At 48.0% G+C, this 20,806-nt stretch overlaps 1 protein-coding gene across 1 annotated transcript in view; it reads right to left on the reverse strand.

Moving 5' to 3' along the window:
- The window catches only part of PTH2R (parathyroid hormone 2 receptor), a 1,033,981-nt gene that overhangs the window by 297,416 nt on the left and 715,759 nt on the right, over window positions 1-20,806 (reverse strand). Inside the window, exons 9-11 of the mRNA XM_044303853.1 lie at window positions 19,121-19,134; window positions 13,029-13,044; window positions 6,519-6,532 (exon numbers count right to left, since the gene is read on the reverse strand). Of these exons, the coding sequence (XP_044159788.1) occupies window positions 6,519-6,532; window positions 13,029-13,044; window positions 19,121-19,134 (44 nt within the window). The remainder of the gene's footprint in view (window positions 1-6,518; window positions 6,533-13,028; window positions 13,045-19,120; window positions 19,135-20,806) is intronic.

The following is a 20,806-nucleotide window of genomic DNA, read 5'->3' on the forward strand; positions in this document are numbered from 1 at the left end:
ACTAACAAAAGGCCTGATGAAATGCCTTGGCCTCAAAATGGTCCCCACGCTGCTGTATTTAATGTCTGCATACCGGATGACTTTCGTGAATTCTCCGCCACCAGCTAGGGTTCAAGCCACAATGTTTTAGTCACCTTTCTGCTTGGAAAACATCAATTTTTCCGTCCGCTGCTACAACAGCGGCTGCAACAATAGCTAATTTTTCAGGCATGTGTACATGCCTAAGTTTTCTGGCCTCTAGTGCTGCACTGTGGCTGCAAAAACAAAACAAAAAAAAGGCACATACATGTGTCAATTCCCCTTCATGATCGGTACCTTGTTGTGGTGAAGGGGCTCGCGTATCACAATGAAGCGATCATCACCTCTATGAGTGTGTTGGCAATGTTGCCACAACACAGATAAGGCCGTTATCATTATGATCAGACTAAAAGCGATCGGCTGGATAATTTTTCATAGAAAAAACTTTTTTTTTAAGTTGTATGGGTTTTTAATACATAAAATAAACTATTAAGAGACTTTATTATGATTTTTTTATTAGAAATAATGCAGACAATTTAAAAAATCCCCATCAATTCCAATACAAAGCAAGTACACAGCTCAAAAAAATATATATATTTCAGGATGTCAATAATTCGACAATGATTAATCAATTCGACACATGTCCCCGGATAGGGAGTAAACTGATGAAAATAGTACTACAGAAAATACCACTCATATTTGGTGTGACAGTAAATTGCACGGCACAGACGCAGTGACCGTGGTGTGGATTCAAACAAAGGGGAGGGAGCCAGCGTTAATTTAACCATCTCCCCGTTCGAAAAATCTATTTAATTCACCTTTCGGGGACCCTTGGTGTTGTACGTGTCTGGGTGGAGGAAGAAACCTTCAATGACATCAACAGGACATGGCTAGCTTGGTATCCAACCTTGTGCAAATGGGAAGTTTACTGTTAGGCAAATGGACTGTTTGCGGTTGTTTGCGGTGCATTAAAAGGGGAGTTTGGTCTGTCAATGTCTGTGAAGCGGGCGTAACCCTTACACTACCTGATCGATACAACATCATACCTGATTGTATACACACACTGGATGTTTTAAACCACGTTGTTCAAAAAAATTTATGATTGTTAGGTGATTTGTGCCCTTTATGGATTAAAATCCAACTCTGCGTCAACTATGTAATTTTCCATGGGAGTTTTGCCATGGATCCCCCTCCGGCATGCCACAGTCCAGGTGTTAGTCCCCTTGAAACAACTTTTCCATCTCTACTGTGGCTAGAAAGAGTCCCTGTGGGTTTTAAAATTCGTCTGTCTATTGAAGTCAATGGTGGTTTGCCCGGTTTGCCCGTTCGTGAACAATTGCAGAAATTCGCGTTCGCCGTTCGCGAACTGAAAATTTTATGTTCGCAACATCTCTACTCAGCTCCCCTAGCTTAAACTCCCTTAATGACCAAACCACTTTTACAATTCTGCACTACACTACTTTCACCGTTTATTGCTCGGTCATACAACTTACCACCCAAATGTATTTTACCTCCTTTTCTTCTCACTAATAGAGCTTTCATTTGGTGGTATTTATTTGCTGCAGACATTTTAACTTTTTGGTTATTAATCAAAATTTACAGATTTTTTTGCAAAAAAATGACATTTTTCACTTTCAGTTGTAAAATTTTTCAAATAAAACTACATTTCTATATAAATATTTCTTTAAATGTATTGTTCTACATGTCTTTGATTTAAAAAAAATGCAATAAGTGTGTATTAATTGGTTTGCGCAAAAGCTATAGCGTTTACAAACTATGGTACAAAAACGTGAATTTCCACATTTTGAAGCAGCTCTGACTTTCTGAGCACCTGTCATGTTTCCTGAGGTTTTACAATGCCCAGACAGTAGAAACACCCCACAAATGACCCCATTTTGGAAAGTAGACACCCTAAGTAGGGATGAGCGAACCCGAACTGTATAGTTCGGGTTCGTACCGAATTTTGGGGTGTTCGTGACACGAACTCGAACCCGAACATTTTCGTAAAAGTCCGGGTTCGGATTCAGTGCTTTCTTGGCGCTTTTTTAAAGGCTGCAAAGCAGCCAATCAACAAGCATCATATAACTTGCCCCAAGAGGCCATCACAGTTATGCCTACTATTGGCATGTGTCATGGTCTTACCTTCTTGCTGTTCTCCTTCGTTTGACATGTGCTGGTGGCCATCTTGGTTTCTGGGTTTCTTGTAGCCTCCCACCCTGCGGCTTCTCCTTCCCACTGGGAAGAGCTGGATGCCTAGCTCATATATATAGGAGGTCTGTGGCTTCAGTTCCTTGCTTGGTCCGCCTGTGTTCACATGCTTCTAAGACTGCTGCTGCTTCTGGTTCCTGATCCTGGCTTCGTCTGACTACCCTGCTGGTTCCTGATCCAGGCTTCGTCTGACTACCCTTCTGGTTCCTGACCTCTGGCTTCGCAAGACCCTGCTTCGGTTTTGTCATCCGTTTGGACTTTTGCCTTACAGCTTGATTTTCAATAAAGCCTTCTTATTTCCACTTACCTCTTGTTGTACGTCTGGTTCATGGTTCCTTGACATTAGGACCAAGCCATGAATTCTGACGGTACAGGGCCATCCTCGCTACCTACGCTGGTTGCCAGACTTGATCAGCAGGATCACCTGTTGGGTCGGTTCGCTGTGGCGTTGCAAACCCTGCTTGAACGCACGGCTCATTTAGCTTCCGTTGCCGATGGGTCGGTTGTCGCTCCTGGGCCCGCTCCTACTGCCGCTCCGGTTGTTGCGCCAGAGTCTACCCCGACACCTGTTGCTGCGCCTGCGGTGTTTCGGGGTATGACCGGTTCTGCCCCCCTTCCACAGCGCTTTGGGGGAGAGCCAACTCAGTGCCGAGGTTTCCTTAACCAGGTGGGCATTTATTTCGAGTTGCTGCCACATGCCTTTCCTACTGAGAGATCAAAGGTGGGCTTCTTGATCTCACTGCTCTCGGACAAGGCCTTGGCCTGGGCCAGCCCTTTATGGGAGAACAACAATCCGGTGGTTGCCGAGTTTTCCGGTTTTGTTGCTTCTCTTCGGAAGGTATTCGATGTGCCGGCTCGTGCTGCCTCTGCTGCGAAGCTCCTTATGTCCATCAGACAGGGTTCACGATCCGTAGCTGAATACGCCATTGAGTTTCGTACCCTGGCAGCAGAGGTGGGCTGGAATAATGAGGCTCTGGTCGCTGCTTTCTCTCATGGTCTCTCGGATGCCTTGAAGGATGAGGTTGCAGCTAAGGACCTACCAGTGGAGCTCGAGTCTCTTATTTGTTTCCTGATTTTGATTGACACCAGACTCAGGGAGAGACCTTCCTTTAAGGAGAGCCTGCGGAGGTCTTCTAACAGATTGGCGCCTACGTTTGCTGTCCCACCCGTGCCTCCCTCTCCTCCCACGCCTCCTGGGGAGGACATGTCTGGGGGTGAACCCATGCAGCTGGGGTTTGCTCGCCTGTCCGAGGGGGAGAGGGTACTCCGGAGACGCGAGGGCCGATGCATGTACTGTGGTCTCGGTGGGCATTTTCGGTTGGCATGCCCGAACCGTCCGGGAAACGCTCGCACCTGAGATCCTGTCGGGGGCAGATCTTGGGTGGAGTCTCCTCGTCCCCGGTTTCCCGTGTTGACAAACCACTGATTACTGTTGTCCTCTCCTGGGTCGGGGGCTCGGTGACGACCCAGGCGTTGGTGGACTTTGGTGCTGGTGGTTTGTTCATTGATAGTGTGTTCGCTGCCGCCAATTCCATTCCTCTGCAGCCTCGAGGTTCCCCACTGGCTCTTGAGGCGATAGACGGCAGACCCCTTCTGCCGCCACACGTGACTCATGAGACCCTTCCAGTGGGGATGGCCATTGGTGCCGTTCACAGAGAGTCGGTCTGTCTCCAGGTTATTTCGTCTCCACACTACTCGGTGGTCTTGGGGTACCCCTGGCTCCAGAAGCATAATCCGACTTTCGATTGGAGATCGGCCGAGATCCTCTCGTGGTCACCGCAGTGTGGGGCTAGTTGCATCCATGGGCCTGTCAAATTGCTGTGTACTTCCTCGGACTCTCTGTTGCCTCCTGAATACGAGGAGTACCGGGATGTATTCGATAAGGTGCGCGCGGTTGCCCTACCTCCGCACCGCCCATACGATTGTGCCATAGAGTTACAATCCGGTGCCGTTCCTCCTCGTGGCAAAGTCTATCCACTGTCGGTAGCGGAGAATGAGGCCATGGAGGAGTACGTGAGGGAGGCGCTTTCACGCGGACACATTCGCAAATCCTCGTCCCCGGCAGGGGCTGGATTTTTCTTTGTGAAAAAGAAGGGCGGCGAGTTGAGGCCTTGCATCGATTACAGGGGTCTCAATCGCATCACGATCAAGAACGCTTACCCGATACCCTTGATTTCCGAGCTGTTCGATCGCCTCAAAGGGGCCACGGTCTTTACCAAACTCGACCTGAGGGCGGCATATAACCTGGTAAGGATCAAGGCGGGCGATGAGTGGAAGACCGCGTTTAACACCAGGACCGGTCATTATGAATCCTTGGTTATGCCCTTTGGGTTGTGCAATGCGCCCACAGTCTTCCAGGAATTCATCAACGATGTTTTCCGTGACCTGTTGCAGCAGTGTGTGGTGGTCTATTTGGATGACATCTTGGTATATTCTGAATCCATGGAGGCCCACATTCTGGATGTCAGACGAGTGTTGCAACGGTTACGAGAGAACAAGCTGTTCGGTAAGCTTGAGAAATGCGAATTTCACCGATCCCAGGTAACCTTCTTAGGTTACATCATTTCCGCTGAGGGGTTCTCCATGGATCCTGAGAAGGTTTCGGCTGTCTTACAGTGGCCCCAGCCCAGTGGTCTTCGTTCCCTGCAGCGCTTTTTGGGCTTCGCCAATTATTATCGGAAGTTCATCAGGGACTTTTCCATGCTAGCCAAGCCTCTCACGGATCTGACCAGGAAGGGCAGTAATCCCCAGGTCTGGCCGCTCGAGGCCATCCGAGCTTTTGAGGCTCTAAAGTCCGCCTTTGTGTCGGCTCCGATTCTGTTGCATCCCAACCCTGAGTTGCCTTTTGTCCTTGAGGTGGACGCGTCTGAGACGGGAGTAGGCGCCCTTCTGTCTCAGCGTAGAACACCAGAGGGTCCTCTGCTTCCTTGTGGGTTTTACTCCCGGAAACTGTCTTCCGCGGAGTGCAACTATCAGATTGGTGACAGGGAGTTATTGGCCATCGTGCAGGCCCTTAAAGAATGGAGGCACTTGCTCGAGGGCTCGGTGGTTCCGGTTCTCATCCTGATGGATCACAAGAATCTGACCTACCTCTCTGAGGCCAAGAGATTGACACCACGTCAGGCCAGATGGGCTCTGTTCTTGTCACGTTTTAATTACGTGGTCTCCTACCTACCCGGTTCCAAGAACATCAGAGCGGATGCCTTATCACGGCAGTACTCCGAGCTGTCCGGGGAGGAGTCGATTCCGACTTCGGTCATACCTCCGAATCAGATCCTGGCCGCCATTCGCACCAGCCTGACCTCTCCCCTGGGTGAGCAGATTTTGGCGGCTCAATCTGGTGCTCCCTCTGGGAGACCCAACGGCAGATGTTTTGTGCCTGAGGAGTTGCGCACTTGGTTGTTGCGAACCTACCATAACTCCAAGGCCGCGGGGCATCCTGGAAAGAATCAGCTGTCCTGGGCTGTTTCACGTCTGTTCTGGTGGCCTTCTCTACGTTCCGACATCGCCGCATATGTAGCGGCATGCTCCGTTTGTGCCCAGAGTAAGTCCCCTCGGCACCTTCCGTTGGGCCTTTTGCAACCCATAGCTACCGGGGAGCGTCCATGGTCACACCTGGGGATGGATTTCATTGTGGACCTCCCTGCATCCCGAGGCCATACGGTCATTCTCATGATTGTGGATCGGTTTTCCAAAATGTGCCACTGTGTTCCTCTCAAGAAGTTACCCTCTGCACAAGAGTTGGCCACGATTTTTGCCAGGGAGGTCTTCCGGTTGCACGGTTTGCCCAAGGAGATTGTGTCGGATCGGGGGAGTCAGTTTGTGTCCAGGTTCTGGCGCGCCTTTTGCTCCCAGTTGGGGATTCATCTCTCTTTCTCCTCGGCCTACCACCCTCAGTCCAATGGGGCCGCAGAACGATCCAATCAGGCCTTGGAGCAATTCCTTCGTTGCTATGTCTCCGATCACCAAGACAATTGGGTTGACCTCCTGCCTTGGGCTGAGTTTGCCAGGAACACGGCGGTGAACTCTTCCTCTGGGACGTCTCCCTTCATGGCCAATTATGGGTTCCAACCTGCCGTGTTACCGGAGGTATTCTCTCCCCAGGATATTCCGGCTGTGGAGGATCACCTTTCCGTCCTACGTGCTTCTTGGGTACAGATCCAGAGGTCCCTTGAGGCCTCTGGGCAGCGCCAGAGACTTCAGGCTGATCGCAGACGAGCGCCCGCTCCTTCCTACCAGGTCGGAGACCGCGTATGGTTGTCCACTCGCAACCTCAACCTTCGAGTGCCCACTCCCAAGCTGGCGCCTCGCTTTGTTGGTCCCTTCCGAGTGCTTCGCAGGGTAAACCCGGTAGCCTATGCCCTTGCGCTTCCTCCTGGCATGCGGATCTCCAACGTGTTTCATGTCTCCCTGTTGAAGCCACTGGTGTGTAATCGTTTCACTTCCTCGGTTCCTCGGCCTCGTCCGGTCCAAGTGGGCAATCGTGAGGAGTATGAGGTGAGCAATATCCTGGACTCACGCCTGGTCCGCGGTCGGGTGCAGTTTTTGGTCCATTGGCGTGGTTATGGTCCAGAGGAGCGTTCCTGGGTTCCCTCCGCAGATGTCCATGCTCCTGCCTTGCTCCGAGCCTTCCACGCACGCTTCCCTCAGAAACCGTTCTTTACTCCGCGGAGGAGGGGCCCTTGAGGGGGAGGTACTGTCATGGTCTTACCTTCTTGCTGTTCTCCTTCATTTGACATGTGCTGGCGGCCATCTTGGTTTCTGGGTTTCTTGTAGCCTCACACCCTGCGGCTTCTCCTTCCCACTGGGAGGAGCTGGATGCCTAGCTCATATATATAGGAGGTCTGTGGCTTCAGTTCCTTGCTTGGTCCGCCTGTGTTCACATGCTTCTAAGACTGCTGCTGCTTCTGGTTCCTGATCCTGGCTTCGTCTGACTACCCTGCTGGTTCCTGATCCAGGCTTCGTCTGACTACCCTTCTGGTTCCTGACCTCTGGCTTCGCAAGACCCTGCTTCGGTTTTGTCATCCGTTTGGACTTTTGCCTTACAGCTTGATTTTCAATAAAGCCTTTTTATTTCCACTTACCTCTTGTTGTACGTCTGGTTCATGGTTCCTTGACAGCATGGCTGTGATTGGCCAGTGCAGCATGTGACCCAGCCTCTATTTAAGCTGGAGTAATGAGATATTGAGTGGTCATGTTATCTGTGTATGGGATATGGGTTTGCCTGGGCCCTGCATCCAGCGCCCAGGCAAACCCATATCCCATACACAGATAACATGACCACTGATGAAGGTCCACTGTGACCGAAACATCTGGTCAGAAATAATCTGTCTTTCTTTAATATAAAACGGGCCAATGGATGGTACAGAAAAATGAAAAAATAAAATACACTTAATTTGCATAACTTTCAGACTGACTGCCTCAATATCTCATTACTTGGATACGGCCTAATAAGCCCTTGATCGGCACCAGTATTACGACTTGAACAGAGCGCGGTTCCTCACTTTTTCGCTCTATTTAAGCTGGAGTCACATAGCGCCGCACGTCACTCTGCTCTGATCAGTGTAGGCATAGGATGCAGCTGCTGCTATTAGGTCGAGATTAAGCAGGGATTTACTCCTCCAAAACACTTAATGAAGTGATCGATTTACAGCTGTGAATCATTCAACCTCCGCTATTTAAATGCTCACTGTTTTTAGGCTGCCCAGAGCGTTTTTCTGTCACTTTTTTCTGGGGTGATCGGCGGCCATTTTGTGTCTTGTGGTGTGCCAGCACAAGCTGCCACCAAGTACATTTAACCAATAGTTTTTTTTTGCTATATCCTATATCAGGGGCTTGGCTGTGCTTGCTATTTTATTGATGGGTGAAATACAATTGCCAAAATAGCAGTACCCTAAATCTGGTGTTTCAGCTGTGGCTAGCCAATTGTAATACTGTCTGCTGTCTGGCAAAGGATATATTTTTTTCTGGGTTCAAATACAATTCCCAAATTAGCAATTCCCTAAATCAGTGGTTTCCCGCTGTAGCAGGCCAAGTTTAAAACTATCCATAAAAGGGTATATTACATTGAAGGTGCTGATAGGGTCATCCTCAATAACTTCACACACTGTGCCTATATTAGTGTAATACGGTACCTAAATAGATAGCCAGATAGTGTTAGGTGCCTGTAAAAAAATGCCTGAATTTGAATTCAATACATTGGGCCAAATAATTTTTTTCTTATTGTTGTGAACGGTAACAATGAGGAAAACATCTAGTAAGGGACGCGGACATGGTCGTGGCGGTGTTAGTGGACCCTCTGGTTCTGGGAGAGGACATGGACGTTCTGCCACAGCCACACGTCCTAGTGTACCAACTACCTCAGGTCCCAGTAGACGCCAGAATTTACAGCGATATTTGGTGGGGCCCAATGCCGTTCTAAGGATGGTAAGGCCTGAGCAGGTACAGGCATTAGTCAATTGGGTGGCCGACAGTGGATCCAGCACGTTCACATTATTTCCCACCCAGTCTTCTGCAGAAAGCTCACAGATGGCTCCTGAAAACCCATCAGTCTGTCACATCAACCCCATGCATATCAGGGAAACTGTCTGAGCCTCAAGTTATGCAGCATTCTCTTATGCTGTTTGAAGACTCTGCTGGCAGGGTTTCCCAAGGGCATCCACCTAGCCCTTCCCCAGCGGTGGAAGACATAGAATGCACTGACGCACAACCACTTATGTTTCCTGATGATGAGGACATGGGAATAACACCTCAGCACGTCTCTGATGATGAAACATAGGTGCCAACTGCTGTGTCTTTCTGCAGTGTGCAGACTGAACAGGAGGTCAGGGAGGAAGACTGGGTGGAAGACGATGCAGGGGACGATGAGGTCCTAGACCCCACATGGAATGAAGGTCGTGCCACTAACTTTCAGAGTTCAGAGGAAGAGGCACTGGTGAGACTGAGCCAACAGCGTAGCAAAAGAGGGAGGAGTGGGCAAAAGCAGAACACCCGCCGCCAAGAGACTCCGCCTGCTACTGACCACCGCCATCTGGGACCGAGCACCCCAAAGGCAGCTTCAAGGAGTTCCCTGGCGTAGCAGTTCTTCAAACAATGTGCTGATGACAAGACCCGAGTGGTTTGCACGCTGTGCCATCAGAGCCCGAAGCGAGGCATTAACGTTCTGAACCTTAGCACAACCTGCATGACCAGGCACCTGCATGCAAAGCATGAACTGCAGTGGAGTAAACACCTTAAAAACAAGGAACTCACTCAGACTCCCCCTGCTACCTCTTCTGCTGCTGCCGCCTCGGCCTCTTCATCCGCCTCTGGAGGAACGTTGGTACCTGCCGCCCAGCAAACAGAGGATGTACCACCAACACCACCACCTCTGTCACCAAGCATCTCAACCATGTCACACGGCAGCGTTCAGCTCTCCATCTCACAAAGATTTGAGAGAAAGCGTAAATTCCCACCTAGCCACCCTTGATCCCTGGCCCTGAATGCCAGCATTTCTAAACTACTGGACTATGAAATACTGTCATTCAGGCTGGTGGACACAGACAGCTTCAAACAGCTCATGTCGCTTGCTGACCCACAGTATGTTGTTCCCAGCCGCCACTACTTCTCCAAGAGAGCCGTGCCTTCCCTGCACAACCAAGTATCCGATAAATTCAAGTGTGCACTGCGCAACGCCATCTGTGGCAAGGTCCACCTAACCACAGATACGTGGACCAGTAAGCACGGCCAGGGACACTATATTTCCCTAACTGCACACTGGGTAAATGTAGTGGCGGCTGGGCCCCAGGCGGAGAGCTGTTTGGCGCACGTCCTTCCGCCGCCAAGGATCGCAGGGCAACATTCTTTGCCTCCTGTAGCCTCCTCCTCCTACTCGGCTTCCTCCTCCTCTTCTTCCACCTGCGCATCCAGTCAGCCGCACACCTTCACCACCAACTTCAGCACAGCCTGGGGTAAACGTCAGCAGGCCATTCTGAAACTCATATGTTTGGGGGACAGGTCCCACACCGCACAGGAGTTGTGGCGGGGTATTGAACAACAGACCGACGAGTGGTTGCTGCCGGTGAGCCTCAAGCCGGCCTGGTGGTGTGCGATAATGGGCGAAATCTTGTTGCAGCTCTGGGACTAGCCGGTTTGACGCACATCCCTTGCCTGGCGCATGTGCTGAATTTGGTGGTGCAGAAGTTCATTCATAACTACCCCGACATGTCAGAGCTGCTGCATAAAGTGCGGGCCGTCTGTTCGTGCTTCCGGCATTTACATCCTGCCGCTGCTCGCCTGTCTGCGCTACAGCGTAACTTCGGCCTTCCCGCTCACCGCCTCATATGCGACGTGCCCACCAGTTGGAACTCCACCTTGCACATGCTGGACAGACTGTGCAAGCAGCAGCAGGCCATAGTGGAGTTTCAGCTGCAGCACGCACGGGTCAGTCGCACTGCGGAACAGCACCACTTCACCACCAATGACTGGGCCTCCATGCAAGACCTGTGTGCCCTGTTGCACTGTTTCGAGTACTCCACCAACATGGCCAGTGATGATGACGTCGTTATCATCGTTACAATACCACTTCTATGTCTCCTTGAGAAAACACTTAGAGCGATGATGAAAGAGAAGGTGGCCCAGGAGGAGGAGGAGGAGGAGGAGGAAGAGGGGTCATTTTTAGCACTTTCAGGCCAGTCTCTTAGAAGTGACTCAGAGGGAGGTTTTTTGCAACAGCAGAGGCCAGGTACAAATATGGCCAGCCAGGGCCCACTACTGGAGGACGAGGAGGACGAGGATGAGGAGGAGGAGGATGAGGATGAAGCATGTTCACAGCAAGGTGGCACCCAACGCAGCTCGGGCCCATCAATGGTGTGTGGCTGGGGGGAAACGCAGGACAATGAAGATACGCCTCCCACAGAGGATAGCTTGTCCTTACCTCTAGGCAGCCTGGCACACATGAGCGACTACATGCTGCAGTGCCTGCGCAACGACAGCAGAGTTGCCCACATTTTAACATGTGCGGACTACTGGGTTGCCACCCTGCTGGATCCCCGGTACAAAGACAATGTGCCCACCTTACTTCCTGCACTGGAGCGTGATAGGAAGATGTGCGAGTACAAGCGCACATTGGTAGACGCGCTACTGAGATCATTCCCAAATGTCACAGGGGAACAAGTGGAAGCCCAAGGCGGAGGCAGAGGAGGAGCAAGAGGTCGCCAACACAGCTGTGTCACGGCCAGCTCCTCTGAGGGCAGGGTTAGCATGGCAGAGATGTGGAAAAGTTTTGTCACCACGCCGCAGCTAAGTGCACCACCACCTGATACGGAACGTGTTAGCAGGAGGCAACATTTCACTAACATGGTGGAACAGTACGTGTGCACACCCCTCCACGTACTGACTGATGGTTCGGCCCCATTCAACTTCTGGGTCTCCAAATTGTCCACTTGGCCAGAGCTAGCCTTTTATGCCTTGGAGGTGCTGGCCTGCCCGACGGCCAGCGTTTTGTCTGAACGTGTATTCAGCACGGCAGGGGGCGTCATTACAGATAAACGCAGCCGCCTGTCTACAGCCAATGTGGACAAGCTGACGTTCATAAAAATGAACCAAGCATGGATCCCACAGGACCTGTCCATCCCTTGTGCAGATTAGACATTTATAACTACCTCACCTTAACCATATATTATTGTACTCCAGGGCACTTCCAAATTCAATCCTTTTTTTATTTTCATCTTACCATTATATTGTGGGGCAACTCAAAGTTGAATGAACCTCTCCTCTGTCTGGGTGCCGGGGCCTAAAAATATCTGAAAGTGGCCTGTTCCAGTGTTGGGTGACATGAAGCCTAATTCTCTGCTATGACATGAAGCCTGAATCTCTGCTATTGGACCTCTCTCCTCTGTCTGGGTGCCGGGGCCTAAAAATATCTGACAGTGGCCTGTTCCAGTGTTGGGTGACATGAAGCATGATTCTCTGCTATGGGACCTCTCTCCTCTGTCTGGGTGCCGGGGCCTAAAAATACCTGACAATGACCTGTTCCAGTGTTGGGTGACATGAAGCCTGATTCTCTGCTATGACATGAAGCCTGAATCTCTGCTATTGGACCTCTCTCCTCTGTCTGGGTGCCGGGGCCTAAAAATATCTGACAGTGGCCTGTTCCAGTGTTGGGTGACATGAAGCCTGATTCTCTGCTATGGGACCTCTCTCCTCTGTCTGGGTGCCGGGGCCTAAAAATACCTGACAATGGCCTGTTCCAGTGTTGGGTGACATGAAGCCTGATTCTCTGCTATGACATGAAGCCTGATTCTCTGCTATAGGACCTCTCTCCTCTGTCTGGGTGCCGGAGCCTAAATATCTGACAGTGGCCTGTTCCAGTGGTTGGTGACATGAAGCCTGATTCTCTGCCATGAGACCTCTCTCCAATTGATATTGGTTAATTTTAATTTATTTTATTTTTATTTTAATTCATTTCCCTATCCACATTTGTTTGCAGGGGATTTACCTACATTTTGCTGCCTTTTGCAGCCCTCTAGCCCTTCCCTGGGCTATTTTACAGTCTTTTTAGTGCCGAAAAGTTCCCGAACCCGAACATTTCTGGGAATTTTGGCCGAACTTCTCGAACCCGAACATCTAACCCTAAGGTATTCGCTGATGGGCATAGTGAGTTTATGGAAGTTTTTATTTTTTGTCATAAGTTAGCGGAAAATTATGATTTTTTCTTGCAAAGTCTCATATTCCACTAACTTGTGAAAAAAAAAAAACTTCCATAAACTCACTATGCCCATCACGAAATACCTTGGGGTGTCTTCTTTCCAAAATGAGGTCACTTATGGGGTAGTTATACTGCCTTGGCATTTTAGGGGCCCTAATGCATGAGAAGTAGTTTGAAATCCAAATGTGTAAAAAATGCCCTGAGAAATCCTAAGGGCTATTTCACATGAGCGGATGCCGTGCGTGACATCCGCTGCATGAATGACAGCCAAGACCTGATACGGACAGCAGAAGCACGGAGCATTAACATGATTGATAATGCTTCGTGCCTCTCTTTGATCTCTTTACTACGAAATCACAGTGACAACTTTGTCTCACTGTGATTTCGTAGTAAAGAGATCACAGAGAGGCATGAAGCATTGTCAATCATGTTAATGCTCTGTGCTTCTGCTGTCCGCATCGGGTCTTGGCTGTCATTCACACAGCTGATGTCACGCACAGCATCCGCTCGTGTGAAACAGCCCTTAAGGTGCTCTTTAGAATTTGGGCCCCTTTGCCCACCTAGGCTGCAAAAAAGTGTCACATATGTGGTATCGCCGTACTCAGAAGAAGTAGGGCAATGTGTTTTGGGGTGTATTTTTACATATACCCATGCTAGGTGAGAGAAATATCTCTCTAAAAATCAACTTTTCCCATTTTTTTATACAAAGTTGTCATTTTAGAGAGATACCCCAAAACACATTGCCCAACTTCTCCTGAGTATGGCGATACCACATGTGCGAAACTTTTTTGCAGACTAGGTGGGCAAAAGGGCACAAATTCCTTTTAGGGGGGCATTTTTAGACATTTGGATTCCAGACTTCTTCTCACGCTTTAGGGCCCCTAAAATGCCAGGGCAATATAAATACCCCACAAGTGACCCCATTTTGGAAAGAAGACTTACCGCCCAAATGAATTTTACATCCTTTTCTTCTCACTAATATAGCTTTCATTTGGTGGTATTTTATTGCTGCTGACATTTTTACTTTTTTTGTTATTAATCAAAATTTACAGATTTTTTTGCCAAAAAATGAAATTTTTTACTTTCAGTTGTAAAATTTTTCAAATAAAACTACATTTCTATATAAATTTTTCTCTAAATTTATTGTTCTACATGTCTTTGATTTTAAAAAAAATGCAATAAGTGTATATTTATTTGTTTGAGCAAAAGTTATAGCATTTACAAACTATGGTACAAAATGTGAATTTCCGCATTTTGAAGCAGCTCTGACTTTCTGAGCACCTGTCATGTTTCCTGAGGTTCTACAATGACCAGACAGTAGAAACACCCCACAAATGACCCCATTTTGGAAAGTAGACACCCTAAGGTATTCGCTGATGGGCATTGGGAGTTCATAGAAGTTTTAATTTTTTGTCACAAGTTAGCGGAAAATTATGATTTGTAATTTTTTTTTACAAAGTTTCATATTCCACTAACTTGTGACAAAAAATAAAAACTTCCATGAACTCACTATGACCATCACAAAATACCTTGGGGTGTATTCTTTCCAAAATGGGGTCACTTGTGGGGTAGTTATACTGCCTGGGCATTTTAGGGGCCCTAATGTGTGAGAAGTAGTTTGAAATCCAAATGTGTAAAAAATGCCCTGTGAAATCCTAAGGGCTGTTTCACATGAGCTGATGCCGTGCGTGACATCCACTGCATGAATGACAGCCAAGACCCGATGCGGACAGCAGAAGCACGGAGCATTAACATGATTGATAATACTTTGTGCCCCTCTGTGATCTCTTTACTACGAAATCACAGTGACAACTTTTTCTCACTGTGATTTCATAGTAAAGAGATCACAGGGGCACGAAGCATTGTCAATCATGTTAATGCTCCGTGCTTCTGCTGTCAGCATTGGGTCTTGGCTGTCATTCACGCAGCGGATGTCTTGCACAGCATCCGCTCGTGTGAAATAGCCCTTAAGGTGCTCTTTAGAATTTAGGCCCCTTTGCCCACCTAGGCTGCAAAAAACACACATGTGGTATCGCCGTACTCAGAAGAAGTAAGGCAATGTGTTTCGGGGTGTATTTTTACATATACCCATGCTGGGTGAGAGAAATATCTCTCTAAAAGTCAACTTTTCCAATTTTTTTATACAAAGTTGTCATTTTAGAGAGATATTTCTCTCACCAAGCATGGGCATATGTAAAAAGCCACCCCAAAACACATTGCCCAACTTCTCCTGAGTACGTTGATACCACATGTGTGACACGTTTTTGCAGCCTAGGTGGGCAAAGGGGCACAAATTCTAAAGAGCACCTTTAGGATTTCACAGGGTATTTTTTACACATTTGGATTTCAAACTACTTCTCACACATTAGGGCAATTAAAATGCCAAGGCAGTATAAATACCGCACAAGTAACCCCATTTTGGAAAGAAGACACCCCAAGGTATTTCGTGATGGGCATAGTGAGTTCATAGAAGTTTTTATTTTTATTTTGCAAAAATACCACATATGTGGTATCGCCATACTCAGAAGAAGTAGGGCAATGTGTTTTGGGGTGTATTTTTACATATACCCATGCTTGGTGAGAAAAATATCTCTCTAAATGTCAACTTTTCCCATTTTTTTATACAAAGTTGTAATTTTAGAGAGATACCCCAAAACACATTGCCAAACTTCTCCTGAGTACGGCAATACCACATGTGTGAAACTTTTTTGCAGCCTAGGTGGGCAGAGGGGCACAAATTCATTTTAGGAGGGCATCTTTAGACATTTGGATCCCAGACTTCTTCTCACGTTTTAGGGCCCCTAAAATGCCAGGGCAGTATAAATACCCCACAAGTGACCCCATTTTGGAAAGAAGACACCCCAAGGTAAAAAGAAACAAAAAAAATATCATTTTCTGCTAACTTGTGACAAAAAATAAAAACTTCTATGAACTCACTATGCCCATCAGCGAATACCTTAGGGTGTCTTCTTTCCAAAATGGGGTCATTTGTGGGGTGTTTTTACTGCCCTGGCATTTGAGGGTCTCCACAATCATTACATGTATGGCCAGCATTTGGAGTTTCTGCTATTCTCCTTATACAGGTAATGAGATTTTTTTTTTCCGTTCAGCCTCTGGGCTGAAAGAAAAAATGAATGGCACAGATTTCTTCATTCGCATCGATCAATGTGGATGAAAAAATCTCTGCCAAAAAAAAAAAGGAGAGTAAAGGCGTCTGCCAAGACATAGGAGCTCCGCCCAACATCCATACCCAAATCAGCCCGTATGCCCTGGCAAACCCGATTTCTCCATTCACATCAATCGATGTGGATGAATAAATCCTTGCCGTTTTATTTTTTGTTTTGTTTTTTAAATATTCATAGTGTTTGCCAAAGCATATGAACACCACCCCTCAGCTCATAAGCCTCGGCAAAGTATCTTTTTTACTGCAGATGAGAAATCTCATCTTGCAGCGCCGCATACACCGACTTTTGTGTATTCTGACAGCAGCGCAATGCTTCTGCCAGAATGCACATCAGTGCTGCAGCTGGTTCATTGGTTGATTGACAGGGCCAGCCGTGATCTCCTCCTCCGGCCAGCCTTGTCAGCTTTTCAAAAAACGCGCGCCTGCGCCGATGACGTCTTCTCTTTCAGTGACATCATCGGCGCAGGCGCACTGAGGCACTGCTGAGGAGGCGAGCCTCCTTATCTCAGAGCGCCTGCGCCGAATCAACACAGGAGCGCGATTTTTGAAAAGCTTACAGGGCTGGCTGGAGGAGGAGATGGCAGCTGGCCCTGACAATCAACACAAGGAGGGGGCGGTTTTCTGCGGCTGCTACCAGCAAGTAGACGCCCTACTTGCTGGTAGAAAGGTAATTAGCATATCATAAAAGTAAGTTTTTGACTAAATCTACTGAGCGAAAATTATTAATAACATAATGTATGGCAATATGGCAGGATAGGGACAAAAAAAAAATAATGTGTTTAGTGGGGTGACAGAAGCCCTTTAAATATACAGACACCTTCTTATACCAGAATCTGGTGCGGCGGGACACTAAATAAGGAGCCAACATCTGGTCATTGAAGTCCACCCCTCCCATGAGCAAATTATAGTCGTGGACCGAGAGGGGCTTTTCAATGACACTGGTTGCTCGTTCAATTTGTATTGTTGTGTCTGCGTGAATGGAGGAGAGCATGTAAATGTCACGCTTGTCTCTCCATTTCACCGCAAGCAGTTCTTCATTACACAAGGCAGCCCTCTCTCCCCTTGCAAGACGGGTGGTAACGAGCCGTTGGGGGAAGCCCCGGCGACTAGGTCTCGTGATGCCACAGCAGCCAATCTGTTCTAGAAACAAATGCCTGAAGAGGGGCACACTTGTGTAAAAATTGTCCACATAAAGATGGCACCCCTTGCCAAATAAGGGTGACACCAAGTCCCAGACTGTCTTCTCACTGCTCCCCAGGTAGTCAGGGCAACCGACCGGCTCCAGGGTCTCATCTTTACCCTCATAGACACGAATTTTGTGCGCATAGCCTGTAAAATATATAAGGGAAATCTGTGCTCGTCTATGCAGATGTTTTGCTTAGGGGTCTACAAATCTGCAAATATGGTGTTAAGGTGGTCTATGAGGGACCAAATTTTGTGGAGCTGGTCAAAAGCTGGGTGGCCTCTGGGACGAGAGGTGCTGTTGTCACTAAAATGCAGGAAACGCAGGATGGTCTCAAATCGTGTCCTGGACATGGCAGCAGAGAACATGGGCATGTGATGAATTGAGTTTGTGGACCAATATGACCGCAATTCATGCCTTTTTGGCAGGCCCATATTGAGGAGAAGGCCCAGAAAAGTTTTTAATTTGGAAACTTGGACAGGTTTCCACCAAAAAGATTGGGCATAAAAGCTTCCCGGGTTGGCGGCTATAAATTGAGTGGCATACCGATTTGTTTCTGCCACAACTAAGTCCAAGAGCTCCGCAGTCAAGAACAGCTCAAAAATCCCCAGTGCCGATCCGATCTGAGCTGTCTCAACCTGAACTCCAGACTGGGCGGTTAAAGGGGGAACTACTGGTGTGGCTGAAGTTGGGGGCTGCCAATCAGGGTTTGCCAGCACCTCAGGGATTCTAGCGGCTCTACGGGCCTGTCTGTGCAGTGGCTGCGACAGGGGAACTACTGCACATGCCACCGTACCAGCTTCAACTGCCCTTCTGGTGCTCGCCACTTCACCATGTTGTACGGCAGCGCTGGTACTAGGTCCAGGATGGGCTACGCTGCTGGTTTGTGCCTCACCACATAATCCGCCAGCGCCAGCCCCACTCTGCTGCCCTTGAAGCGTATCCTGCGCAACCTGTGGTCTAGCAACACGGGGCCGGGTATGCCTGGTGGTATCAGTGACCTCAACCTCATCGTCCGAACTTTGGATCAGACTGCCACTGCTTTCTACAGGTTCGTATTCTGACCCGCTGGATTAGTCAGCTGAGGGTTCCCATTCCTCATCCGACTGGGTCAGAAGCCTGTAAGCCTCTTCATAAGAATATTCCTTATTTGCCATTTGGTCAACTAAATTTAGGGGGTATTCCCTGAGACTACCCAAGAAAAAAAGCAAGCCTGTCTTACAAATGGGAGGCTAGCGAAGTACAGGAAGCCGCTGCGATTGATAAAAAAATATCAAAACAGATTTTTTTTTATCGCCGCAGAGCTTGTAAAGTGATTGTGCAGTGATAAAAAAATAAAAATAATTGTCACTGCGGCGTGGCGGGCGTGGGTGAACGCACGTGTGGGCGACCGATCAGGCCTGATCGGGCAAACACTGCGTTTTGGGTGGAGGGCGAGCTAAGGTGACACTAATACCATCATAGATCTGACTTTGATCAGTTCTGATCACTTACAGATACTATAAAAGTACCAATGCTGATTAGCAATATGGTAATCAGCGAATCAGTGACTGCGGTGCAGTGAGCTGGGTGCTAACCGATGCTAACGACCTAACAAAGGGGACTAAACTATCCTAAAACCTAACAGTCAATTCCAGTGAAAAAAAAAAAGTGACAGTTTACACTGATCACTTTTTTCCCTTTCACTAGTGATTGACAGGGGTGATCAAGGGGTGATTAAGGGGTTAATTGGGGTGATGGGGGTGATCTGGGGCTAAGTGTAGTGTTTGGTTTGTACTCACTGTGATGTGTGCTCCTCTGCTGGAACCAACCGACGAAAAGAACCAGCAGAGGAGAACACAAGCCATTTAACACCTTATATTTATAAATATAAGGTGTTATTTTGCTTCTGATTCAATTTTTTGGAAAATCACCAGACTGCCAGCGATGATCATTGGCTGTCCGGCTGGTGACGAAATACTACTTTAACTTTTGCCAGCCCGAAATGCGCATGCGCGGGCCGGCTGTGTTTGTAATCTCGCGTCTCGCAAGATGATGCATGGATGCGTCGCCGAGGAATGAATCGACCGCCTCCGGACCACGCTCCTGCATTAGGCGGTCCGGAGGCGGTTAATTTGAATGTATTTACATCCAAATCAGGTGAGCGGTGTAGGAATTACAACAGTTTGCATATGTGCCTCCCACTTGTTAAGGGACCAAAAGTAATGGGACAGAATAATAATCATAAATCAAACTTTTACTTTTTAATACTTGGTTGCAAATCCTTTGCAGTCAATTACAGCCTGAAGTCTGGAACGCATAGACATCACCAGACACTGGGTTTCATCCCTGGTGATGCTCTGCCAGGCCTCTACTGCAATAGTCTTCAGTTCCTGCTTGTTGTTGGGGCATTTTCCCTTCAGTTTCGTCTTCAGCAAGTGAAATGCATGCTCAATCTGATTCAGGTCAGGTGATTGACTTGGCCATTGCATAACATTCCACTTCTTTCCCTTAAAAAAACTCTTTGGTTGCTTTTGCAGTATGCTTTGGGTCATTGTCCATCTGCACTGTGAAGCGCCATCCAATGAGTTCTGAAGCATTTGGCTGAATATGAGGAGATAATATTGCCCGAAACACTTCAGAATTCATCCTGCTGCTTTTGTCAGCAGTCACATAATCAATAAATACAAGAGAACCAGTTCCACTGGCAGCCATACATGCCCACGCCATGACACCACCACCACCATGCTTCACTGATGAGGTGGCATGCTTAGGATCATGAGCAGTTCCTTTCCTTCTCCATATTGTTCTCTTCCCATCACTCTGGTACAATTTGGTCTTGGTCTCATCTGTCCATAGGATGTTGTTCCAGAACTATGAGGGCTTTATTAGATGTCGTTTGGCAAACTCTAATCTGGCCTTCCTGTTTTTGAGGCTCACCAATGGTTTACATCTTGTGGTGAACCCTCTGTATTCACTGTGGTCAAGTCTTCTTTTGATTGTTGACTTTAACACATACACCTACCTCCTGGAGAGTGTTCTTAATCCGGCCAACTGTTGTGAAAGGTGTTTTCTGCACCAGGGAAACAATTATTCGGTCCCGCTCACAGATGCATTCCTTCTTTTTAAGAATGTTCCAAACAGTCGTGTTGCCCACGCCTTATGATTTTGCTCTCTCTCTCTGATGGGTTTGTTTTGTTTTTTTCAGCCTAATGATGGCTTACTTCACTGATAGTGACAGATCTTTGGATATCATCTTGAGAGTTGACAGCAACAGATTCCAAATGCAAATAGCACACTTGAAATGAACTCTGGACCTTTTATCTGCTCATTGTAATTGGGATAATGAGGGAATAACACACACCTGGCAATGGAACAGCTGAGAAGCCAATTGTCCCATTACTTTTGGTTTCTTAACAAGTGGGAGGCACATATGCAAACATTTGTAATTCCTATGCCGTCCACCTGATTTGGATGTAAATACTGTGGGGGGGGTTAGCTCTTCTCCGGGGGTCATTCACACAAATATCTTTGCCAGACACCAAGT

The sequence above is a fragment of the Bufo gargarizans genome, chromosome 8, assembly GCF_014858855.1.
Source record: "Bufo gargarizans isolate SCDJY-AF-19 chromosome 8, ASM1485885v1, whole genome shotgun sequence".
NCBI lineage: Eukaryota > Metazoa > Chordata > Amphibia > Anura > Bufonidae > Bufo > Bufo gargarizans.